General features: G+C 36.5%; 1 protein-coding gene across 3 annotated transcripts in view; it reads left to right on the plus strand.

The window, feature by feature from the left end:
• Positions 1 to 23,738, plus strand: part of LOC129005598 (DNA-directed RNA polymerase I subunit RPA49-like) — a 107,498-nt gene that overhangs the window by 58,212 nt on the left and 25,548 nt on the right. For all 3 annotated transcript variants that reach the window (XM_054434569.1, XM_054434718.1, XM_054434642.1), the window contains exon 4: positions 355 to 553. In XM_054434569.1, coding sequence (XP_054290544.1) covers positions 355 to 553 — 199 coding nt within the window. The remainder of the gene's footprint in view (positions 1 to 354; positions 554 to 23,738) is intronic.

Below are 23,738 nucleotides of genomic sequence, written 5' to 3' on the forward strand. Positions count from 1 at the left end.
GAATGGATTTAATAAAAAGTTATTTTCAGACTATATCCCTGATAAGTTTTTAATGTTTTGTATCACATAAAACATGTAGGGTTTTAATTTAAATTGTTGTGAGCAAAGCCACTGTGGGTTGTGCTGGTACTGAAGTGATGCTCTTACAGTTAGAACAAAGCAGTTTAAAAGACTGATGCTCAAATGACTAGTGAATAGTCATTTGCTAGTGAATGAAACAGATATAGCGACTAGTCAACAATCGTTTGCCAAATAAAAGGTTGGATATCATCTGCACTTTAAAATATAATTTTTAAATGGTTTGTTGGATGATAAAGGGATAATTTGTTATCATGTAGTTGTATGTGTCGCTAGATGTTTCCGTGGATGTATCGGAGATACAAATGGCCGACTCGTCAACTGACCACTGTCTGCCAGTATGTCATAGAGATGCTACTAATCTTGAAGGCGTTTACCGATATGAAGACTTCTTCACCGAGTCTGAATGGGCGAGTTTAGAAGACGAGGCTACTGTGGTTTTCAATGTCATTCCTTTCACACAAGAAGAATCAGGGTAAGCACAATTTACTATTTGTAACTTTTTGCAGTGTTTAGCTGCTTCTTTTACTATGCTTTTCACATCAGTGGGGTGGATATGGAAAGGGGTGGGGGTCTGGGCATTATATCCTCTCTTTGATTTAAAAATTATAGGAATACAGTATGTACAAATAAACATATAAAATACCCGAAAACATATTACAGTAGAACCCCTCATATCCGGCCGCGGTATTTCCGGTCCTCGGTTTATCCGGTCGCTTCCCGGAATTGATATCAAAAATATTTCCCACGGCTGTACACGTAATCTCCATGGTTTGAGCGTTCTCACGGTTGATCTGTTTCCTGTTTATGTGTTTCTGTTTCCTGTTGCAATACATTTATATTGGACTCTTTACTCAGTTGAGCTTGTACATCCAACTTGTGAACAGTTAGTCGACTATTTTCAGTGCGGATACAGTACAGTACTGTAGTACAATACTGTACTGTATAATAATTGTGTTTTTTAGTTAAGTGATTTGTTTTGTGACACTACTGTACAGTTACAGTACAATATTTTTTCAATGAAACAATGAGTGCGTCAAAACGTAAACGTAACGTGGTGACAGTGGAACAAAAACTTAACGCTATCGAGCGTATTGATAAAGGTGAATCTGTGGCGAAAATATGTAATGAATTAAACGTTAGGAAAAGCATGGTTAATGACTGGCGGCGGAATCGAAAAACTTTGATGGACTTTTGTACCCAAATCGAAACTGAAAAAGTTTTATCTGAACGGCGTTATTTGCGAAAACCATCAAATGAGTTGGTTGATGATGCTTTGTGGTTGTGGTTTCTTCAAGAGAGAAGAAGGGGCACTCCTATTTCAGGACCAATTTTGAAAGAAAAGTCGATGATTTTACATACGAAATTGGGAGGAAACAACGAGTTTGTAGCAAGTAATGGCTGGTTAGACCGCTGGAAAAAAAGACACGGGGTCACATTTGTAAATATTTGCGGGGAGAAAATGTCAGCAGACGCACCATCAGCGGATGAATTTGTGGTGAAGCTCGAAAAAATAATTCAAGAAGAGAAGCTACTACCCGATCAAATATACAATAATATGGACGAGACTGGGCTGAATTTTAAACGGTTGCCACAAAAGACATTCTCTGTTGAAGAGTCTAGTTCAGCTCCAGGCTTTAAGTTAAACAAAGAGCGTGTAACTGTTGCCCTGTGTTCCAATGCATCTGGGGAACATAAACTTCCACTTTTGGTCATCGGTAAATCCCAGAAACCTCGAGCATTTAAGAACATTAACGTTTCTTCTCTTCCTGTGATTTATCGTGCCCAGAAGTCAGCGTGGATGGACTCCTACATTTTCATTGACTGGTTCGTAAACGAATTTATACCTAGAGTCAAGAAATTCTTAAGAGAGCAAAAGTTGCCGGAAAAAGCTATTTTAGTGCTGGACAATGCTGGAACGCATCCCCATGAGCTCGAGTGTGAAGATTCTCCTGGAATAAAATTGCTTTTTCTGCCTGCCAACGTCACAAGCCTCATCCAACCTATGGATCAAGGCGTTATAGAATGTTTCAAGAGGCGATATAGGCGCAAACTTCTTTCAGAGATTTTAGGGAAAATGGACAGTGACAGCCTAGATCTTGTCTCCGCTCTAAAAGGCATTAACATAAAGGATGTCATCTACATGACTGCCGAAGCATACAACGAAATTCCCAGTTCTACATTCGTCAGGTCTTGGCGGAAGGCCTGGCCAGATATTGAGAAATTAGTCAACCGCACTGTGAATGAAGATTTCATCCAGATAGCAGATGAACGCTCAGATGATAACTGTAATGTAGGACTCCTAAATGAATTGACAAGGTTAGCATCAACTGGCGGTGAGGAAATATTGGACCAAGATGTTCAGGAGTGGGTAACCGGCGATGATGATTTGGAAAACGAGTTCTTGAGTGATGAACAAATTGTGCAAAATGTTGTTCAAGAGTATGAAAACGAAGAGGCTGAAAAATCAGATGATGACACTTCCGAACAAGACAAAATAAGCCACGAGGAGGGGAGAAACGCACTTCAGACATCGCTGGCCTACATTGAGCAACAGGACCTTTCAACAGCTGTAGACGTGATGTTACTTAAAAAGTGGAGGGACTATGCTTTCAAAAAAACAATGGACAAGAAAGTTCAACAGAAAATAACAGACTATTTTAAGCTCTAGTACATCAAAGCCAATTGTTGTGAGTAATTTATTCCTCTATATTTATTGTATTTTTTATAAATTTACGTTATATATCTGGGTTAAAAATATTCGTAGTACAGTAATCATCAAAGCCAATTCTTGTGAATAATTTATTCCTCTATACAGTATTTACTGTATATTTTACATCAATTTATGTTTTGTATTTGGGTTCAAAATATTCGTAGTCCTGTACTGTAATCATCAGAACCAATTTTTGTGAGTAATTTATTCATCTATATTTACTATATTTTACATAAATGTATGTTACGTATCTGGGTTCAAAATATTCGTAGCCTACATAGGCCTACTGTATGTAAATTATGTAAACAATTGACTTCTAAATAAACGTTTTGTTGGTTTCACAAATCTATATTTTTTTTATAATTCCAAAACAGACTTAACTACTATTTTTGGGCATTCAGACGTTTTTATTAGGTACAAATTATCATTTTTATAATGTGTTGGTTTATCCGGCCAAAATGCTATCCGGCCAGGGGCTCGGTCCCACGTAGGCCGGATATGAGGGGTTCTACTGTATTTATATTATAACCTCGTATTAGTAAAATATTCTTAATAAATGACCTTTGTCAGACAAGGTCATTTTTATGAGCAACCAAATCTAGTCGTCAAAAATTCAGTTAAGCCTAGGACAAAAAATAACCAGCTGGTGTCAGCAATTAGTTTTTAAAATAACTAGGTGATACCCGAGGGCTCCGCCCAAGGAAATTCCTCGATAAGTATCTGCTCTAAGATTAACCTGATTATCATCAATCCATTTTAAGTGGCCACCCTCAATCCTCAGATACCAATTTGTAAAAAATAAAAATTTTTTGGAAAAGTTTGCGACAACCGTGGAAGATACTTAGTCTATGTCGTCTCCAGCAGAAAGTCGAGTGCTATAAAACTCTCTTATACTTATTTTATTACGTATCCTGGTTACGTTTGGGCCTACATGGTTTATGTTATCCTTAAAATCCCCATCCCCAAATTGAAATACTATGGGATATAGAAGTGCATCAGTGAGGGAATTAACAACACGCAGTTCTTCAAAATTGTACCAATTTTCTCACCGCATTTTTACAGAAATTGTTCTTTCTTACACAGAAGGTGGAGCGCCGTTAGCTGACTGAAACACAGCAGCAACTTCATGGCTCATGGGTAGCTTTCGGTAAATTATAACAAAGTTTGTCAGAATTACTTTTGTGAACTAAATACATGCGCATGTTTGCAATAGCCTGAGAGTTGCAATTACTGATTGTTGTTGTTCTGTATACTGTTTGTGTGGTATAGGGGTCTGCGGTACAGAAAATCTAAGGTTGGTACGGTTCGGTACGGTACAATATTTTGTACCTCGGTTCTCCGTACAAAATCGGTACGGTAAGGGGCTGCCATTATTTTTTATATTTTATTCTCAGAATTGTATTTAAACCATTATTTAAAATTTTAATACATTGATGTCAATACAAAAATGGATAGTATCGTACATTCATGATGTTATAACAACAATTACAGTACCATACATTATTAAAACCTTTACTCCTCACAGGATTGTGTCAAGAAAGAAACACAAAAAAAGATAAAGATAGAAAAGATAACTTTACCTATGCTATTACTAAGATAAGGCATAGTCATGATAAAGAGGTTTTATGAAATTAAAACAATAATACATGTAAAACATGCCACCAAATTAAGATGTAGAACGATGAAAATTTAAGCCGATGCACCACACTTAACAATCTCGGAGCCTCTGACACTTGGCGGTCGGAGTAATAAGAACAAGGCACAGCCTTGTTGAGGGTCGTGGGAAGTAACAAACCGAAACACTAAACTAGCCTACTATACAAAAAACACTTTGACCATTGATTATGAGTCGTGACATTCGCCGGTGGAATTAGTCACGGCTCAACCCCCCCCCCCCCAAAAGAGGACACTCCTCTCCAAAAGGGACAAACAAACAAGCCTCTCCCCACTTCCTGAAAAGAAATTGACCTGAAAGACAACTCAGGTGTCTGTGGTGGGGAACGCCAAGGGACTTCCAAACTGAGGGGAAAAAACTCACCCCCAGGGTTTGCTCTGGCCAGAGCTGGAAAATTTTGTGAGGGAAATTCCTTCGCAGAATACAGGGGACAGAAGAAGTGATCAGGTTCTCTGGCCCAGTGCACTTCCCACCCAGACACAAGAGGAAAGAAAATTGCCTACAGAAGAGTTCCGCGGAAGGGCTTGAGATGAGAAATGTGCGCCCTCCGGAACACTTTTCCAGTCCGTGGATCTCTTAGCTCCGCTGTGACAGGCGTCAAAAACCTCAGGATGCGGTGGGGACCTGACCACCGATGACACAACTTTGCAGCTCTCTTGTCCACAGCCGAACTGGCAGGATGAGCTTTACAAAACACCAAATCCCCCACCTTGAAAGGGTTGTCTATTCTACCACGATTGTGCTTCCTCCGGACCAATTCCCTAGCTCTGATCATTTCAAGATTCTCCTGGCCGCTTGCCAAGTTGCCTTGACATCAGCCGCAACAGGAGGTGGCAGAAGGTCACCAATTCCCCACACATTCGCTAACGGGTTGTTAGGCGGATAGCCTAGAAACAGCTCGAAAGGGACCGCCTTGTGACTCTCATGGTGAGCAGTATTGAAAGCGAACTGAAGCCAAGGGAGTTCCTGATCCCAGGTAGTCTGCTTGTCAGCATGGAAAGCTATGAGAGCGGAGCGAAGATTGCGATTGAACCTTTCAGCATGAGAAGGCTAGTAGAAGGATAGTAAGGGGAAGTAGTCACATGGCGGATTCCGTGCCCAAAGCACATTCTTTTGAACACATGGGAAACAAACTGTGTTCCGTTATCGGAAACAATGGTGGCGGGTATTCCAAAATGTTGGAAGAGGTGTGTTCGAAGTACCTGCACGGTGAGCTGTGCAGTGGCATTCCTTAAGGGAAAAAGCCAACAAAACTTGGAGAAGGCATCCACACAAACAAGTAGGAACTTATTTCCTGACTTGCTACGCGGGAGAGGCCCTACATAGTCAATGAAACCTTCTCCAAAGGTCTTTCCGCCACCTCAGATGACAACAAACTTAGTGTTTTGAGCGGGCTTGCTTAGCGAGCACGTTTGACAAGAACGCACCCTAGCAGCAAGGTCCCGATCCATACCCTTCCAGATGAACATTTCCCTAACCTTCGCAATGGTCTTGTGGATACCTAAATGCCCACCCACAGGAGAAGAATGAAAATACTCAAAGACCATAGGAATAAGAAGACTAGGCAGCACAACTTTAGGTTTACCTCTCTGCCGAGCACGACAGCAAAGGGCACCCTGGGACAGAAAATATGGGGGGTGGGCTCCCCCATTTTAAAGCTCACCAATAATCTTTGCTAGCTCAGGGTCCTTCAGCTGATGAAATGAAATGAAAATGAAATGTTTATTCGTCACATAAGTTTACAAGATTGTGATTTTCACATATAAACATATGACATGTCAATACCACTTTACAATCTAATAATACCTTATGCTAAATTCTTTGTTTTTATCAATCCATAAAACCTAAAGCTAAGTTTTTATAAAATCATCTAGGGAATAAGGACACAAGAGAATGAGATAAGATTTAAGTTTTCTTTTAAAGGATGACGTATTTTCTTCATTTTTAATTTGATCTGGGAGGTTATTGTAAATTTTCCTACCCATGTACCATGGCGATCCTTCATACAGAGCTGTTCTATGCACAGGATATTGAAGATCATTCCTGTGTCGGGTGTTATATTGATGAGTGTAATTTTTCAACATAAATTCCTTATAATTTCTTTTTACAAAGATGCACAGTTGAAAAATATAAACTGCATAAATTGTCAAGAGTTTCATCTGAATAAAAAGATGGGGAATGAAATCAGAAAAAGCGAGTGGAAATTGCATTTATTGACTCCAAACACGACAGCCAAACACTCGAGTTCATACACAGAAGAGCTTTTCTTTTCGCAGGGACTCAAAGTGCGTGAGGCGTACGCAATTGCTACCTAACAATGGCTGCCTAACACCATCCACCTCTTGAGACAACACAGCCGCAATTGCGACGGAGGAAGCATCTGTTTGCAGGACAAAGTTCTGATTGAAATCCGGCATTGCCAAAACAGGGGGCTGCATGATAGCCTCCTTGAGAAGGTCAAAAGACGTCTGCTGCGCTTCACCCCAGACAAACTTGGCGCCCTTCTTCCGAAGCTCATTGAGAGGAACCGCCAATTCAGCAACATTGGGGATGAAACGTCGGTAAAAACCTACCATGCCGATGAACCTGGCAATACCCTTGACATCTCTGGGAGGAGGAAACTCCCTGATAGCCTGGGTTCTAGCGGGATCGATGTAGACGCCTCTATGGGAGATTAGATGACCAAGGAACGAAATTTCCGGCTTCGCAAAACTAACCTTGTCAGGATTCACGGTAAGGCCAGCCCTATTCAATCTACTCAAGACTTCTTCAAGATGAATCAGGTGATCTTCGAAACTCTCACTGTACACCAAGAGATCGTCGAGGTAATTGAACACAAACTTGAACTTGACGTCATGAAAGATGGAATCAAGGAGTCTGGTGAGAGTCTGGGCCCCCACAACAAGACCCATCGGAACTCTTGTGAACTGATACAAATTCCACGGGACGCAGAAAGCAGTGAGAGGTCGAGACTCAGGTTTCAAAGGAATCTGATGATAGGCCTGATTCAGATCAAAAACAGAAAAATACTTGGTCTTACCGAACCAATCAAACCCAGAATGCAAATCGGGGAGAGGCACAGAGTCTATTTCAATTTGCGCATTCAACTTGCGATAGTCCAGGACCATTCGGGACTTGCCATTGGGCTTTGGAACGAGAAAAGCTGGACTAGCGTAGCTAGAACGGGAAGGTTCAATGACACCATTTTCCAGAAGTTCGTCAACGATTTTTCTGAGTGTTTCCATTTTGGGTGGAGCTAATTTGTATGGGTGAGAGCGAACGGGACGGGTATCTGTCAGACGAATCTCGTACTCTAACAGGATAGTGCCTTCAAAATAAAACTTTCAAATTATTGCCCTTAACTTTAACATCAACAACCTCACAGGGCGTTTCAGGCAAAATTTTCCCTTGCGGGTAACTCAAGTTTTTGGGCCAAGACACACGACGCAACTTCTGGCGACAAAACCGCCTTATGTGCCCTGGTTGACCACAAGCAAAACAAACAATGGGCTGCCTCTGCCACTGCAGCGGTTCGGGACCCAACACGGGTCCCTATGACCACGGGTGCTACGACAGCGTGTTGACCAACTGGGGAATGATGCCCCGCTGCTTGGTCTCTTTGGAAATCAGCATCCTGGACAGACCTAGAAATGATGGAGAGCCTGTCCAGATCCGCAAAATATGATGGTCGTTGCGCAAAAACCAAACGAGAGCGTTCCTCAGGTTTCAACCCTTGAAGCACAATGTCAATGAGCTCAAGCTCACCGATCCCCAGTCGCAAGACGCGTTCCACCATGCGAATGTCACAAAAATACTGACTGAGAGCTTCATCAAAGTTTTGCGGGCGAAACAACTTCTCAACCTTCAATTTCTCTTTGACTCTGAGGGGGACAAAGAGTTCAAGCACCTCACTGTGGAAGGTGTCAAAATCCACACCCCGTCTCAAACAATCTAACAGTCTGTCACTAAGAGGCCTCAGGCTGAACGGAACCAGCAATTCCATCACTACCGGGTCCGTCATACCCGGAAACTCTCTCAGGTACAATCCCTTCTCTAAAAATCCCAGCAAAGGTAACACTTCCAACCCATTGACTGGACAAAACCCACTTAAAACAGATGCAACGGGGTGAGGCAGTGGCGCAAACGAACTTCGAGTCCGCGCCCCTATCTCGCCCCGACACAACATTTCCAAACCCATCTTGCTCCCAGCCAGTATCAAACTCAACACATCCAACAAAAAACATCACTTGAACACACAAAATCTAATCACTAAGGCTTCTGGATGTTGATGCCTACGCACCTGATGGGGCCCAAAAGAAGAACCTGCACATTCATACCGCAAGTACCGCAAGAAAAACAACAACAAATGACCCACGAACGTACACACACACAAACATACACCGATACATACACTAGACAACACCTAACACTTGTGTGATGGGGTGTACACACAAACCCTTTTTTTTTCCTTTTTTTTTGAGAAATGACCATGCTTTTGACACTCTTGCTCCCGAAGGATGCAAGTCATTACCACCGATTCCACCCGGTGCCTCGGCCCAAGGGCGAGCTCCGAATAAAATGTGTTTACGCCCCACCACAACAACAACAAGAACTTTTCCCAAAACTGCCAGGCCAGAACTTTCCAAAAAACCAATCCATCCACGGTCCTTCAAAACAAATCAGAACGTGGACAGTGATCGGATCTCTAAGTATCCAAGTCGTGAAACCGAAGTTTCACGACAAGGCACCCAGGACGCAACCAGCCAACCACGCTCTGCTACCACCTGAACCGCGCCCTCGTGCCTGCACCCAGGCCAACGACTTGGAAGCGTGAATCCATGTGCAGGCCCGAGGAGCGGCCCACCAAAAAAAAAACAAACAAAAAAGGTGAGAACCATGGATGGAGGTTCAAGGACAACACCTCATTTGAGAGAAACGAGCTGTAATTAACCAAATTTAAAATACCCCCGCCGCAGCAACCTGCAGACTAAGCGAATTTCCATATACACAGCTGGAATTCCACTAAATTGTTCCCTTAAAATTGTCAGATTTATTTCCTATTTAAACATCATTAATATTAATGAGTACTTAGGTTTGCTGCTACAGGGAAGAAAATAGGGGGTTTTATTGAGATATTAATAGTTCAGTATGAAGTAAACAAAATTTCAAAATTTCATTAATATATGTCCATACACAAGCAAGCTACAAACACTGTATTTATTCTCCATAAGAATAACATGGTAATTTTAAATTTACATTATTTTGCGATTTTTCCGTAACCGTTAGGCATGCAACAATGCTTCAATATACTAAATTATTTGTTTTTTTAGCTCTACAAAATGGTTTAGAAAGAAATTGCAAAATGTTATGTTTTGTACTACTATGTAAATATTTTAATTTTCATCATTTTAAAACAAAGTAAATTAAATGAGCACTTAGGATAAAATACAGTATATGATATAATTTGTTGTTTGGTTAAGAAGAGCAAATCACTCTAACCTGTTGGCTATCCTGCAAATCAGCTGTTATCATCCTTGGTCAAAGATGAGATTCATGGAAAAGTCATTAGTTCAGTTCTAGTTCATGTCTGGGCCCCATAGCAAACACACACTCGTTGTCATAACGAGTTTCAAGTGTGCTGTGGCTATCAATTTGACAACTCGAATCCGAGCCCTGGGGTACCAGTCCGGTGCTATATTTGCAACTCTACTGACTAAAGTAAGACTGTTCTTATTTATATTAGAAGTAATTAGTTACAAGAAGTAATGTACTTAGAAGGAAAGAATTTGATTTAATTAAATGTCATGTATATTACTATGAAGATCGTTGATTGCTCACCATTTAACCAATTGTAGTATAGCATATGAATATCTGAAGAAGAAAATAATATTTAATATTTAAAAAGGCTAGACAAGGGGAAATTCAAATAGTAAAGTACTGTTTGTCCCAAAATTGGCATATAATTGGGCAAAGTGATACATGGGGAACCAACACTGCTGCTATCTAAAACATCTTGTATATTACCCTATATCATCAAGTGTTTGAACAAAAAGTGCAAATTATGCAATTAATCATTTTACCATCAAATGCAAGCACTTGGTTCAAGGCTTGCGGTACATAAAAGTGCGCAACTCTGCTAACTTGTCAACTCGCCAAATTTAAAAAAATTAAATATTTATTTAACAAGCAAACTTCAAGCTAAATACAAATCAGACTGTCAATATTATATGAAGTGATTATATTTCAAGTATAATAATTACAGGGAAATTAAATGGTGAATTAAATTGAATAATAATTTTCCGTAATGGAAAAATTCAATATTAATTATTTGAGTAAGGACGAACTCAAATATGAGATTTTGTGTAGAAATCAAGAATCTACACATGATAATGTAGAAGCATTAAGAAAGGAACTACGGTGTATTATAAGTACATTGCCAGATATATCTAACTTAACTGGCAAACTTAGTGTAAATGAAGAATTTAACACAGTACAGGCCAAAATAGACTTACTAGGGTTATTGATTGAACAAGCTGAAGAAAATCCTACTAACCTACAAATAGCTAAGATAAAGGCTAAGTTAAGTCATATACAGTTAAGAATCACTAACCTAAAACAATGTCAAGTCATCCCAAGTTTAGCTATCACACTAGAGCAGCTAGATTCAAAGATAAGAGATCTGTCAGAAAAATTTGTAATAGTTAAAAATAAAATATCTGATCAGGATTTAGAAATCTATCAAGAAAATCTAAATAAATCATTATTAGAAGAAGAGGAAATAAATGCTAAATCAGATTTAGATGTAAACTAGTGGCTTGTAGGGGCAATAGCCCCTATATGTATATTCTAGTAACTATTTTGTATAAATTACATGTATTAGTCTCATGGGTTACCCTACCTTGAATTATCGTTTAACAATTGTGTATGTTAACAATGGTTTTTTCAAATAAATGCCAACTTTTGTGAAGGTTTGGCCTTGCACTTTATTTATAATAATAGTGAAAGGTATTTTGCAATGGGCATTGAATCCTTGTAAACTTAAACGGCATATTAGAATCTGTAGATATTAGTTTAATTTTTGGCATGAAAATATGTTCCCTTTGCCTACTCCAGTAATTACTTCTATCTTTACACTTATTTCAGACATACCTACACAACAAATCGTACTTCATTAAATCCAGACCCTTAGATTTGGGAAAAAAGTTTATTTCAGCTTTATAAGTAGTACACATATTAGAGTGATGGTATTACATATTACCATATGCTTTAAATAAAGTTAAACCACATGTTTTAAAGTAAACAAAGCAGACATGACCTAGATTCCCATGCTATTTAAATGTGAATTATTTTATTCCGTATTAACTTTTTGGTGCACGATTAAGAAAAATAAATAATTTTCCCCAAAATTTCATGCCCAGACCTTTAAAATGAGACCTCTCCCAGCTTTCTACGGCCTCCCGTTCGCTCACATTTTCATTGTAAAATTTTGGGCTTACGGAATTAGATATATAGATGTAGTGACAACATCCAATGAAAGCTCCACTCCCATTAAACAAAATCAAGTAATAGTTAATGAAGCTAAAACTACACTTGAAGCTAACCCAATCTTTTACCCAATGATTCCAGTAAATGTGCAAGACCCATCAATTCAAGTAGCTATGTTAAACTCACAGCAAGCTCCAAACTCAAATCCAAATCTAAGTATTTTCAATAAATTATCTAACCCAGCTGAAGCTTATTTACATAATATAACAATCACAAATGGACTTGACATAAACCCATTACTCGCATTTTTAAGAAATTTGGTTAAAATAAGATCTGAAACCAATTTAACAGACTTCCAACTTTATGAAATTTTGCCAAGCTATTCACAACCTCCCCTCAGTACAAAAATATTACAAGGGAAAATACAGGGAATAACTTTGGATAAAGTACATGAAGATATTGTCAACACTTTCATTCCAATAACATTGAGAGAAAAACTTAAGCAAGAATTAATATACAGACCCCAATACCCAAATGAACCGTTATCTTTGTACATAAACGAGGTCAAGATAAGCAATCAGATCCTTAAAACTAAGTTATCTGAACCTGAGCTTATTTGTTTCATCAAGAACGGATTGAGACCAGAAATTAGGAATCAAATAATTTTTGAAAGTAATCCTAAAACATTCAGTGACCTAGAGCAATTATGTATAAGCCTCAACAACATTGGATACAATGATTACTTACGGGATAACATGTTTACTAACCAAACTCAAGTCCACAACTTCACACCTCAGCAATATTGTCAACCCACCAGCAATAACTTGAGACCTAATTTCACACCTCAGTGTAATCAGCATTCTAAACCTCACCAAAATCAAGCTAGACCATATTATTCAAGCTCTAATCATGATGCTAGGATTAAAACATGTTTTAATTGCAATAGAACAGGTCATATTGCTAGCCAATGTTATAGGAAGAAAAAAAACTCATAAATGAGGGAGTATTGAGTAATACTAACTTAAATACTTGTATTCCCGATGACACCAAGATATCTAATACTGAAAATCAATCACCTGAATATAAAACTGAGTTGAGAAAAATAATAAAGGATTGGAATAAATTCAGGAATGTAAAACATAACCGAGTGAAAGTATATGTAAATAATAAGCTACCTTGTATTCAAGTCAATGTACATAAAAATTTAATTGTAAATACTTTATTGGATACTGGAGCCAGCCAAAATTTCATAACACATGACCTATATAAGCAACTTAATAAATTAAAGGTTGTAAAGTCATTAACAAATTGGAAAGGTACCATGTTCGCTGCTAACAATAGCGAAATAAACGTGTTGGGTAAATGTAAATTTAAAATCAAGATTGGTTCATTTACTTGGAGGGAGGAATTTTTGGTCATGAAACATGACAACTATGACATGATTTTAGGCATGCCATTTATGTCAAACAAAGGACTGATAATTGATTTAGATAATAATGTTTGCTACTTCAAATATAAGCCTGGAAAAATAATAAAGCTTAACAATTCATTAAATGAAGAAAATGAATCATTAAATGAAATGTTAATTGGTTGTTCTGACATGAGACAGGAAGTTAACGAATTAATAAATAAGTATCAAAATGTATTCACAGATAAAATTGGTTCTGCATTAAATCTAGAGGTGAAACTTGAAGTTACAGATAACATTCCAGTAAGTTCCAGACCTTACTATTTAAGTCCACCAAACTTACAAAAAATGAAAACCATAGTTGACGATTTATTAGCTCAAGATATCATTGAAGTATCGACTAGTCCATATTCATCACCCGCATTCCTCACCAAAAAGGATCGATTAGTTATAAACTATACAGAACTAAATAAGAAACTCGTAAAAATGGATTACCCGATAGGTGACCTAAATAACCTATACCAACATCTACAAGGAGCCCGATATTTTTCTGTAATAGACCTGAACAAAGCATTTTTACAATGCCCTTTAACAAAGGACAGCCGCCATTTAACAGCTTTTTGCACATCATTTGGTAAATACCAATATAAGCGAGTCAGCTTTGGACTTCAAGTAGGTAGCAGCGTATTATCGAGTTATCTTGATGGTTTATTTCACGACATAAACTTTGTATATTTAATAAAATTCCTGGATGACATTGTAATATATAGCAAGGACAAAGAAGATCATCTAAAGCATTTAAAGGAAGTAATAAACCGCTTATCTCAAAACAACCTTACCGTAAATGTAGAAAAAGCCAAATTTTTCTGCAGGGAGATAAATTTTCTTGGCCATCGCATAAAAGATAACACTATATGCATTGATCCCGAGCGCACCGTGGCCATTAAAGATTTTCCCGTACCGAACACAGTAAAACAGGTACGCAGATTCGTAGGTATGTGCGGATACTGGAGCCGATATATCCCGAGATACTCAGATATATGCGCGCCTTTGCATCGACTAAAGAGAAAGGGTGTTAAATTTAAATGGGATAATGAATGTCAGGAAGCATTTGAAAAACTAAAGCAACACATAAGTAACCCACCGTTATTGCAACTGGCAGATTTTAACAAACCATTTGTACTACAAACGGATGCTTCTAGCATAGGTGCTGGTGCTGTACTCTTACAAGCCAATGACTTAGAAGATTTATTACCGATAGGATATTTTTCCCGAAAATTTACAGATGCAGAATTAAAATATTCCATCTATGAGAAGGAAGCCTTAAGCGCTATATATGCCATGGAACATTTTCACCAATATTTGGAAGTGAGAAAATTTAAACTGATTACTGACAATCAAACTTTAAGTTATGTCCTAAACACAAAACGCAAGATTGGACGTTTAGCTCGTTGGGTAGAGCGATTAATAAATCTAGATTACAGTGTTGAATTTCGTCATGGTTCCGAAAATATACTGGCGGATTGTTTATCAAGATTATATGCGGAAACTCCTAATGAAGATGATCAAATAACTTCGGAGTCACATCAAGAAATAAATATGATATTAAATAAGTGCAAAACTGATAAGAAGAATGCAACCCAAAATCACACTAGAACAAAGTCTATGAATGAAGGAGATAACAGATCACCGAAGTCATCCATTGAAGATAAACATTTTTGCAATTTAGTAGATGAAATTCCCTTAGCATTCACACAATTGGAATACCAACAGAATAATGACGCGGACTGTACTAAGATAAAAGCTAGTATAACAAAAGGAGAACATAGTAACTGTTATTTCATGAAGAACAATATTTTAATGTACAAAAATAGCAAAGATAAACCACGGATCTACTTGCCTGAAAAGTTATTTAATCTAATATTTACATTTTACCACAACACCATTTTTGGAGCTCACTTTGGAATTGCAAGAACTACTGCCAGAATAAATGAATATTTTTACCATCCTCAGTTAAATAACTTCATAGCACAAAAAGTAAAAGGTTGTAACATTTGCATGATGTCAAAAAGTACACAAAGAAAATATGAGGGAAAATTAATTTCAATTACTGCTGAAAATGCTATGGATACAATATACATGGATGTATTAGGACCTCTAGTACGTTCCAAAAAAGGGAACAAATATATATTAGCATTACACGATGCATTCACGAGATATACTTGGCTATATACATTGAAGGAATGCAACTCAAAATCCATTATTGAAAAATTGAAATGGACATTTGCCAACTTTTCTATACCAAAAACAATTGTTACAGATAATGCTAGTTATTTCGTATCAAACCAATTTAAGTCATATTTATTTAAACATTTTATCAGCCAAAGATGTACTCCTGCATATAAAAGTAGTGGAAACAAAACGGAACGCATTTTTAGAGACCTAGGAGCCGTATTAAGAAGTTTTTATCATGATAAACAAACTGAATGGGATACAGAGCTGGATTTAATTCAGATTAGTCTCAACACAGCTGTAAACTCTTCAACAAAATCCAGTAGCTTCAAACTGATGTTTAACCACGAGCCTAGCTGCGCCTTGACTAACCTATGGGACATCAAGAGCCTAATTTCATCGGAATTAACCTTAGAAGAAAGAAAAGAAAATCTGAAGAAAGCTATAATTAATGCAAGAAAAAGTATCCAATTCAACCGAAACCGTCAGAGATTCTCCGCTTCAAGAACTAAACATCCATTTAAGCTAAATTGTTTAGTATATGTCAGAACGCATTATTTAAGTAGCAAAGTTAACAAGTTTTGTAAGAAACTAGCCCCCAGATACATAGGAATTTTTCGCATAATACATTGGTTAACTGATGTAACATGTTTGATACAACGAACAAGTGACCCACTTGATGTTAGGAAGGTACATATAATAGATTTGAAATTATATGAACCAGGTTAATTGAAACGAGTCTAAGAATTGTACTTTGTATTATAATCGCAGTACTAGAAAATGTAAATAAGAAAAAAGGTTAAGATGCAAAACATTACTGGGAATACTTGGAATTTTAACTTGTTAAGTCATGTAGGGAAAAGTTAACATGAGATAACATGATGAGATTCAGAGATTGAGAAGGGAATTAATTATTTTATGTATGTTATTTAGGGATGATTTAAGGTCGTAATACAATAATTATGTAACGTAACGATTTGGATTAGAGTTTACAACGCGAAAGATTTCGGATATTAAAAGGTTAAATCGCAAGAGGGATGCATGACTTGAGTTAATGTGTTGTATGCTAGATGATGAATGTGATGCGAAAGTTGTATATTTGTGTATAAATGTAGAGAGAGAATGAGAATTAGTATTAGGAGACATTAATTGCTGTACATAACACTTCACTACACTGAACGATTGTATATAAATGAATATTAAACACTAAAAACACACGATTTAACACAAACACAACACGACACACGCACACGTTAAACAGATACATAATGAAAAAGAAGAATGTGTAGCTAGGAATAAAATAATATCTGAAATCACGCGACCAGTATTGCCAACGTAACTTGTTTCCTTGTTTGAGAAATACAGAAATGTTGTATTTAAATAAATGTATTACGATTTTAAACTCACAGACATGGTTTGGTTTATATTATAATAATGAATTTTCTTGTAAATAGAGGTCGTTTAGTAATTTGAAGGGCAAAATGTATCAGTTATGAAACTCATATCGGTGAAATGGATGCAATTAAATAAGTTGTATGTAAAACATGAGGTTGGTATTACAGTAATAATGCAATGACCCGCCGCCTGGTCAGTGCTGCGCTCAGACAGCAAAGATGTGTACTATTGCAGGTTATCAGCTGTGCAGTACGTTGTCTTAGCATTGTTGATAAAAAGGCACGAATTCAAATGATAAATGAAAAGAAGGAAATATTATTTTAAGTTATAATAGTTCATAAGTGAAAGTGTTTAGTTTTAAAATAGCTGAAAATTGAGAAGCGTGGGGATATTTTGTACTACTATGTAAATATTTTAATTTTCATCATTTTAAAACCAAGTAAATTAAATGAGCACTTAGGATAAAATACAGTATATGATATAATTTGTTGTTTGGTTAAGAAGAGCAAATCACTCTAACCTGTTGGCTATCCTGCAAATCAGCTGTTATCATCCTTGGTCAAAGATGAGATTCATGGAAAAGTCATTAGTTCAGTTCTAGTTCATGTCTGGGCCCCATAGCAAACACACACTCGTTGTCATAACGAGTTTCAAGTGTGCTGTGGCTATCAATTTGACAACTCGAATCCGAGCCCTGGGGTACCAGTCCGGTGCTATATTTGCAACTCTACTGACTAAAGTAAGACTGTTCTTATTTATATTAGAAGTAATTAGTTACAAGAAGTAATGTACTTAGAAGGAAAGAATTTGATTTAATTAAATGTCATGTATATTACTATGAAGATCGTTGATTGCTCACCATTTAACCAATTGTAGTATAGCATATGAATATCTGAAGAAGAAAATAATATTTAATATTTAAAAAGGCTAGACAAGGGGAAATTCAAATAGTAAAGTACTGTTTGTCCCAAAATTGGCATATAATTGGGCAAAGTGATACATGGGGAACCAACACTGCTGCTATCTAAAACATCTTGTATATTACCCTATATCATCAAGTGTTTGAACAAAAAGTGCAAATTATGCAATTAATCATTTTACCATCAAATGCAAGCACTTGGTTCAAGGCTTGCGGTACAGTTTTCAGGATGAAAAATTAGAAAAACCCACTTTTACCCCATAAAACCCCCCATAAACCCCTGTTCCCATAGTCCGATCATGCTGGTTCGCGAACTCGTTCAAATAAATGTAGGTTTACACGTTTATACCAAATTTCCTCAAAATCGGACCATTTTTGCTCGAGTTATTGCGCTAACGGACACATATATAAATATATATATATAAATATATATATATAAATAAATATATATATAAATATATATATATATACTTTTGTGCCCACCCGGTTTGGCAGTCAGTGCGCTGGTAATTTACTCGGTGTGGCAGTCACCCGCCCGAAAGCCAGTCAGCTCTCCCATAAGCCAGTCAGGTATGGCTTCCCGTGCACTTTATACGTATGAAAACAGCAAACCGGTGCTGCTGCCTGTGTCGATAAGCGTAACTGCAATACCAATGCGGAGACTGTCTCATCGTGTGTTCTATCGTGGAGTAGTGTAGCCAGTATGGCACCCTACCCTACTTTGTAGCGGTAAAACCCAGCGGTCTGTAACCTTCGTTTACTCCTTGTTACTATTTGTGTTGGGATAGTGATTAACTACGTGTTAATGTTTAAACATGTTCATACTCCAAATAAATATGATGCCTCTCTAATAAGGATCGTCGAATATTAATTAATTATAATTGGTTGAATCTTGATCCTACCCGTTCATCATCTCATATTTTAAGTTATTTTGATTTTTTTTACCTTCAGTTGAAATTTTAGTCAACTTCTCCTTTATACAATATTTTTTATCCTAGTATTTACAGTGTTTCAACGGACCGGGAACTATACGGATTTTCTTTATCTCGAGAAATATACGTGAATCTTGTCCGAGATACTGGAACTGTTTTTTACGCAATTGCGTAACGCGAAGGAGTAACTATTACATATGACAACGATATTATTCTATCTGATAAGAATAACCATGAAACTACACTCGAAAGATAAAATATTTTTATAATAATTTTAATTTTACAAACAAACTATTACAGGAATTATATTTTGGGACGGATGAATGATAAAGAAGCAACAAAAAGTGGTCACGAGTGCAAATACGGGGGGGGGGGGGAGGGGGGTACAATATAACGAACGCCAGAAACGATTATTTGTTTACTTTTCAGATTCCTTATCAAATCTCTCTCTCTCTCTCTCTCTCTCTCTCTCTCTCTCTCTCTCTCTAACAATGTACAGATTGTGGACTCTACGATTTAAGTTTTCCTGCAATTATTTCAGTTCAATCCCATACCTAAATAAGTTATAATTTATTTTGTATAATACATCGGTCATTGAATACAAACCATAATGGGTTTTCTATTTGTAACTTTAACTTGCAAATACAGTAGAACCTCGCTTAACTGGAGTCGCATCATCATGATGCCTATATATTATATAACCTCACAAATCCCAAGAAAATGTTTTATTTACTGTGTTTTTCAGTCTAATATTTCGATATGAACGATATATTTAACTATTTACGGTAATTTTTATGTGCAGTAGGTTCCCAATTATTGAAATATTACAGTTCATTTAACAAAAATAAGATGGAAGCAAAACGGAGAAATATCGATCAGTATCGTCAAGGTCAACCTATACGCTCGCACCTACAGACTGACAATCTTGCACTGACACTGACATACTGACAATCGTCTGCTTCTGTCTGCTGTCACAACACTACAATATTTTGTGGTTGGGTCGTTGGGTGATTAGTAACCATGACAACTTGTGGATGTAGAGAAACCAAAGAAAGAATAGAACAAAGAGAAATAATAAGAGGTGTTTTACATCATTTTTATCTTTATCTTATTTTTATCATTGTTATTATTACCAGAAAGACTTAAGTACAGTACTATGATTTTATGGTGTTTTATGAGTTATTTAATATTTTTATCCCCATACTTCTGTTCTGAAACATCATGTAGTAGTAGCCTAGGATGACTACGGTATCAGTAGTCTTCTAGTCTGCATTTTCATTTTGTTTTGTTCTTTACGTGATTTATTGCTGTACAGTAAGCAAGTTTTGTTTTGTTTGAGTAAGCATACGGTGTAGTTTTTATTAGTAAACCAAGGTTAATGACTTAACATATCACGGTTGCGCAATACCTATTGTATTTTGACTATGTAAAATGCAAATTTATAATCACGTTAACGTCCATTTATATAGTGTCCCGGAACGGAATTGTTCCTGAGTAAGAAACATATAAATATCATATTTAAATTATCCAGAAGTCCTTAGTTACTTACACGGGGAAAAAAGTTTTAGGCCTAAATCATTTGAAACCTGTACATTACATATTTTTGGTCGAGTTTTCGACCACTGGACGACCACTAGTTAAAGTTAATTGTATTACAACAATCTTTATAGTAAGCAATATAAGCTTGAATCGGACTTATCTGCCTTCAGCTAATCCATCATATGATAGTACGTTAGAGAGTATGCCCATGCTGAAGTTTTACTTATACTTTAAGAATGACTTAATTTAGTACCAAGAAATAAATCACACCCCTTACATACACTGTGCTGTTTTAATGCTGTGTAGTTGATTGCTACTGTATTAACCTGTGATTAATTATTAATTAATTACCTGTATTAATTCATTCATTAGGAACGTATTTAAAAAAATACTACTTTTATTTATTTATTTTTTTCTATGATTTATTTACAATAACAGAAATGTGTAAGATTAAAATAAATTAATGTGTTGCATTGTCCATTTAAAGTTACATCATAGTAAATTAAAATTCCACTGAAACTTAAACAATAAAAGCCGAAATTAGTTATAAAGAAAACATGAGTTTCCTTTATATTGCTTTTACAATCGAAATATACATACTGAGCCACGGCTCGGTCCCCCGGTACTTTTCATTTTAAATATTCAAATAAAGTCGATTATTTTTAATGTTTTATGAAACGTGACATAGCAAATTTCCACGGAACTTTTTTTGTCGGCTACTACTTTATTTTATTTTTTGGTCAGGTTAGTTTAAAAACAGTGGATTCTGTATACAAAAAGTGAAATGTTCTTAATCATATTTTTTTTATTTTTGGCTTATGTACGTAATTTAAATTGTACGAGAGGGGCTTCCCACCGTGCCGGATTGCGCCGTGCGGGCATATTTTGATCCAGTGGCGGGTGTTGGGTGTTTTGAATAAGAATACTGAATTGCTCGTTTTAAGATCGTATCATTACAAATCCTATCATTTTAAGATTTGCTTACACTTACGAGAAATGCATTTTCCATTTGTACATTTCTCAGGTACAAATTTTATGAAATAACGTACATTATTGCGTTGTTTGACAAGTAGCTGGGGACCGAGCTTTGTTCGGGAAAATTTACACTTTGAGAGTATTCCTTTGGTCAATGTAATGCTATCCCAAAAATAATAATTTGCGGTATTTTTTTTCTTGACATTTAACTTCTATTCAAATAATAATATCATAGTTTACTGAAATGATGAGATAGAAGAGTTTTTAAAAATTTTTTTGGTTCCCCTAAATGGCCGAAACTATAGAAATTACCCAGTATTTTTCACGCTGAATTCAAAGAAGGCTATTAGTAGTATGAAAATCTTCCCACCTTCCTTCCTTTGAAGTATTAGTCACTGCAAGAACTTGGACTCGCTCCAAAACCAGAACCGAAACGTTTAATTTACCCTCAATTTTTAAAATGTAATAAGTTACAATTTTCTGGAAACTCAGGACACTTTCTGACTGAAAATAATTACGGTTGATCCTTGTTGGTGAGTACCAAAAAGGAACCTTAGGTATAAACATGGTTGTATATCCAAGTTTGGTTGTCCTTGATATTGCACTATTTCATTGACACTGACAAATTAGGGCTAGGCTGCACTATAAGTTAATTGGGAGTTTATTTGATATCTAGTCCTAAGCTTATAGCCATCTTAAGGCAAACATAACCAAAACCCAACCACAGACATATAAATATAAGTGATATAAATATAAACACTCATCCTCTGTAGGCCTAAAGCGACCTATCTATATTTTTTGGGTTAGGATTAGTACTTTTTTGAGAGAGTGTCATTATGTACTGAGCACACTTAGATGATATAGGGTATCAGTGATTTATGAAATTATTTATTTATAAAAAGCAACCTAACGGAGTTACCTTAATGATGCACCCAGTATTTAATACAAAAATTAAAGCTTATGCCTATGTATATTAGTTTTAAAACGGAGTAGAATAAGGCACCTATAATCTAGATTAGGCATTGATTAGTGTTTATAAACTAAACATGGATGAACCACAAAGTCAAGCTACTAATCCGGTTGTTCAGGCTAGGCTAAACTGAACTCTGAAAGCATCAATCTCAAAACGGCCACAACTTAAGAACAGATCCTAGAATTTGATTTATTTTAAACTTTATTTTTCTGAAATAGATAGCTAAACTGTCCAGTGCAATCATCCCACACTGCAAATAGTAACACTCAAACTTAGTTAGGTAAGCTAGTGGTAGGTTACAACTAATTATTATCCCTGTGACCGATTCAGTGTAACATCTGACATCAGTCAGAATCAGACGACATTATTGACAACGACTCTCGTCGTGTCGTTTCTTTAATTTACGGTATAATATAGTATAAAACATCTACCATATCCATAATAATGTTCTACCACTGCACCTAAACAGCAGAAAAAAGCAAATCACCAAATTCAAATCACCAAGATTCGCACAATATGACAAATTATTTATAAATCAAAAACAGTATATCTTATGTGCCAGTAGTTAATGCGTGATTGAACTTCAAACAAACAAACACACAAACTTTCACATTTATAATATTAGTAAGATAAGATGTATTAATTAAATATTAATTAACGGGGGGTTAGCTGTGTGCCCGTTCTACGCACGGGGATCCTCTAGTGGTCAGTTGGTTTGCATATTTTCAGATATGCTAGCCAAACTATTATATACAAACAAATACAGTATCTGACAGTTTCAAGTAAAAAAAAAAAATGCGTAATAGATCTATGAGGGGTACACTTCCATATCTGTTGGCACAAACAACTAAATTAGTAATATTGATTATTCGATTGTTTAATTCCATATATCGTTTGGTTAGTTAGGTTAGGTTAACCTTACCTAACTAACCAAACGATATATAGTTATAATACTATACCTCAACCTCGCCATTAAACATTCAGGTTGGAAATTTCACTATCAAAGGTGCTCTTGGCCTGTCCGTACGGAACACTGAGTTATATGCGCTACCAACTTATAAATAATTGTTTAAGCCTACGAACCCAAGAGATGGATAATTGGTCTGTTGGACGTATGGTCCAGCGAGCAGCACATAGCGTTGAGAAGACACATTAGAAATACGATTTGAGCATAATCCGTAAACCTCTGTTACAATCACCCACTGCAGTTGTCTCTAAACACTTTACACAACCACCATTGAAGTGCCGTCAACGAGTTGAAACCTTATATGTAAGCTATTGGTAACGCTTATGTAAAAAATGTAAGTTTCCCAGGCATATAGAACACTGAGTCAAAGTCTTTTCCCCGGTTATAAACCGAAAACTCGATAGAAATTCTATACACAAAGAAGCTCTATTTTCATTTACGGTTACT

The sequence above is a fragment of the Macrosteles quadrilineatus genome, unplaced genomic scaffold (assembly GCF_028750875.1).
Source record: "Macrosteles quadrilineatus isolate MER2022 unplaced genomic scaffold, UCM_ALF_1.0 Scaffold_1__1_contigs__length_201487025, whole genome shotgun sequence".
NCBI lineage: Eukaryota > Metazoa > Arthropoda > Insecta > Hemiptera > Cicadellidae > Macrosteles > Macrosteles quadrilineatus.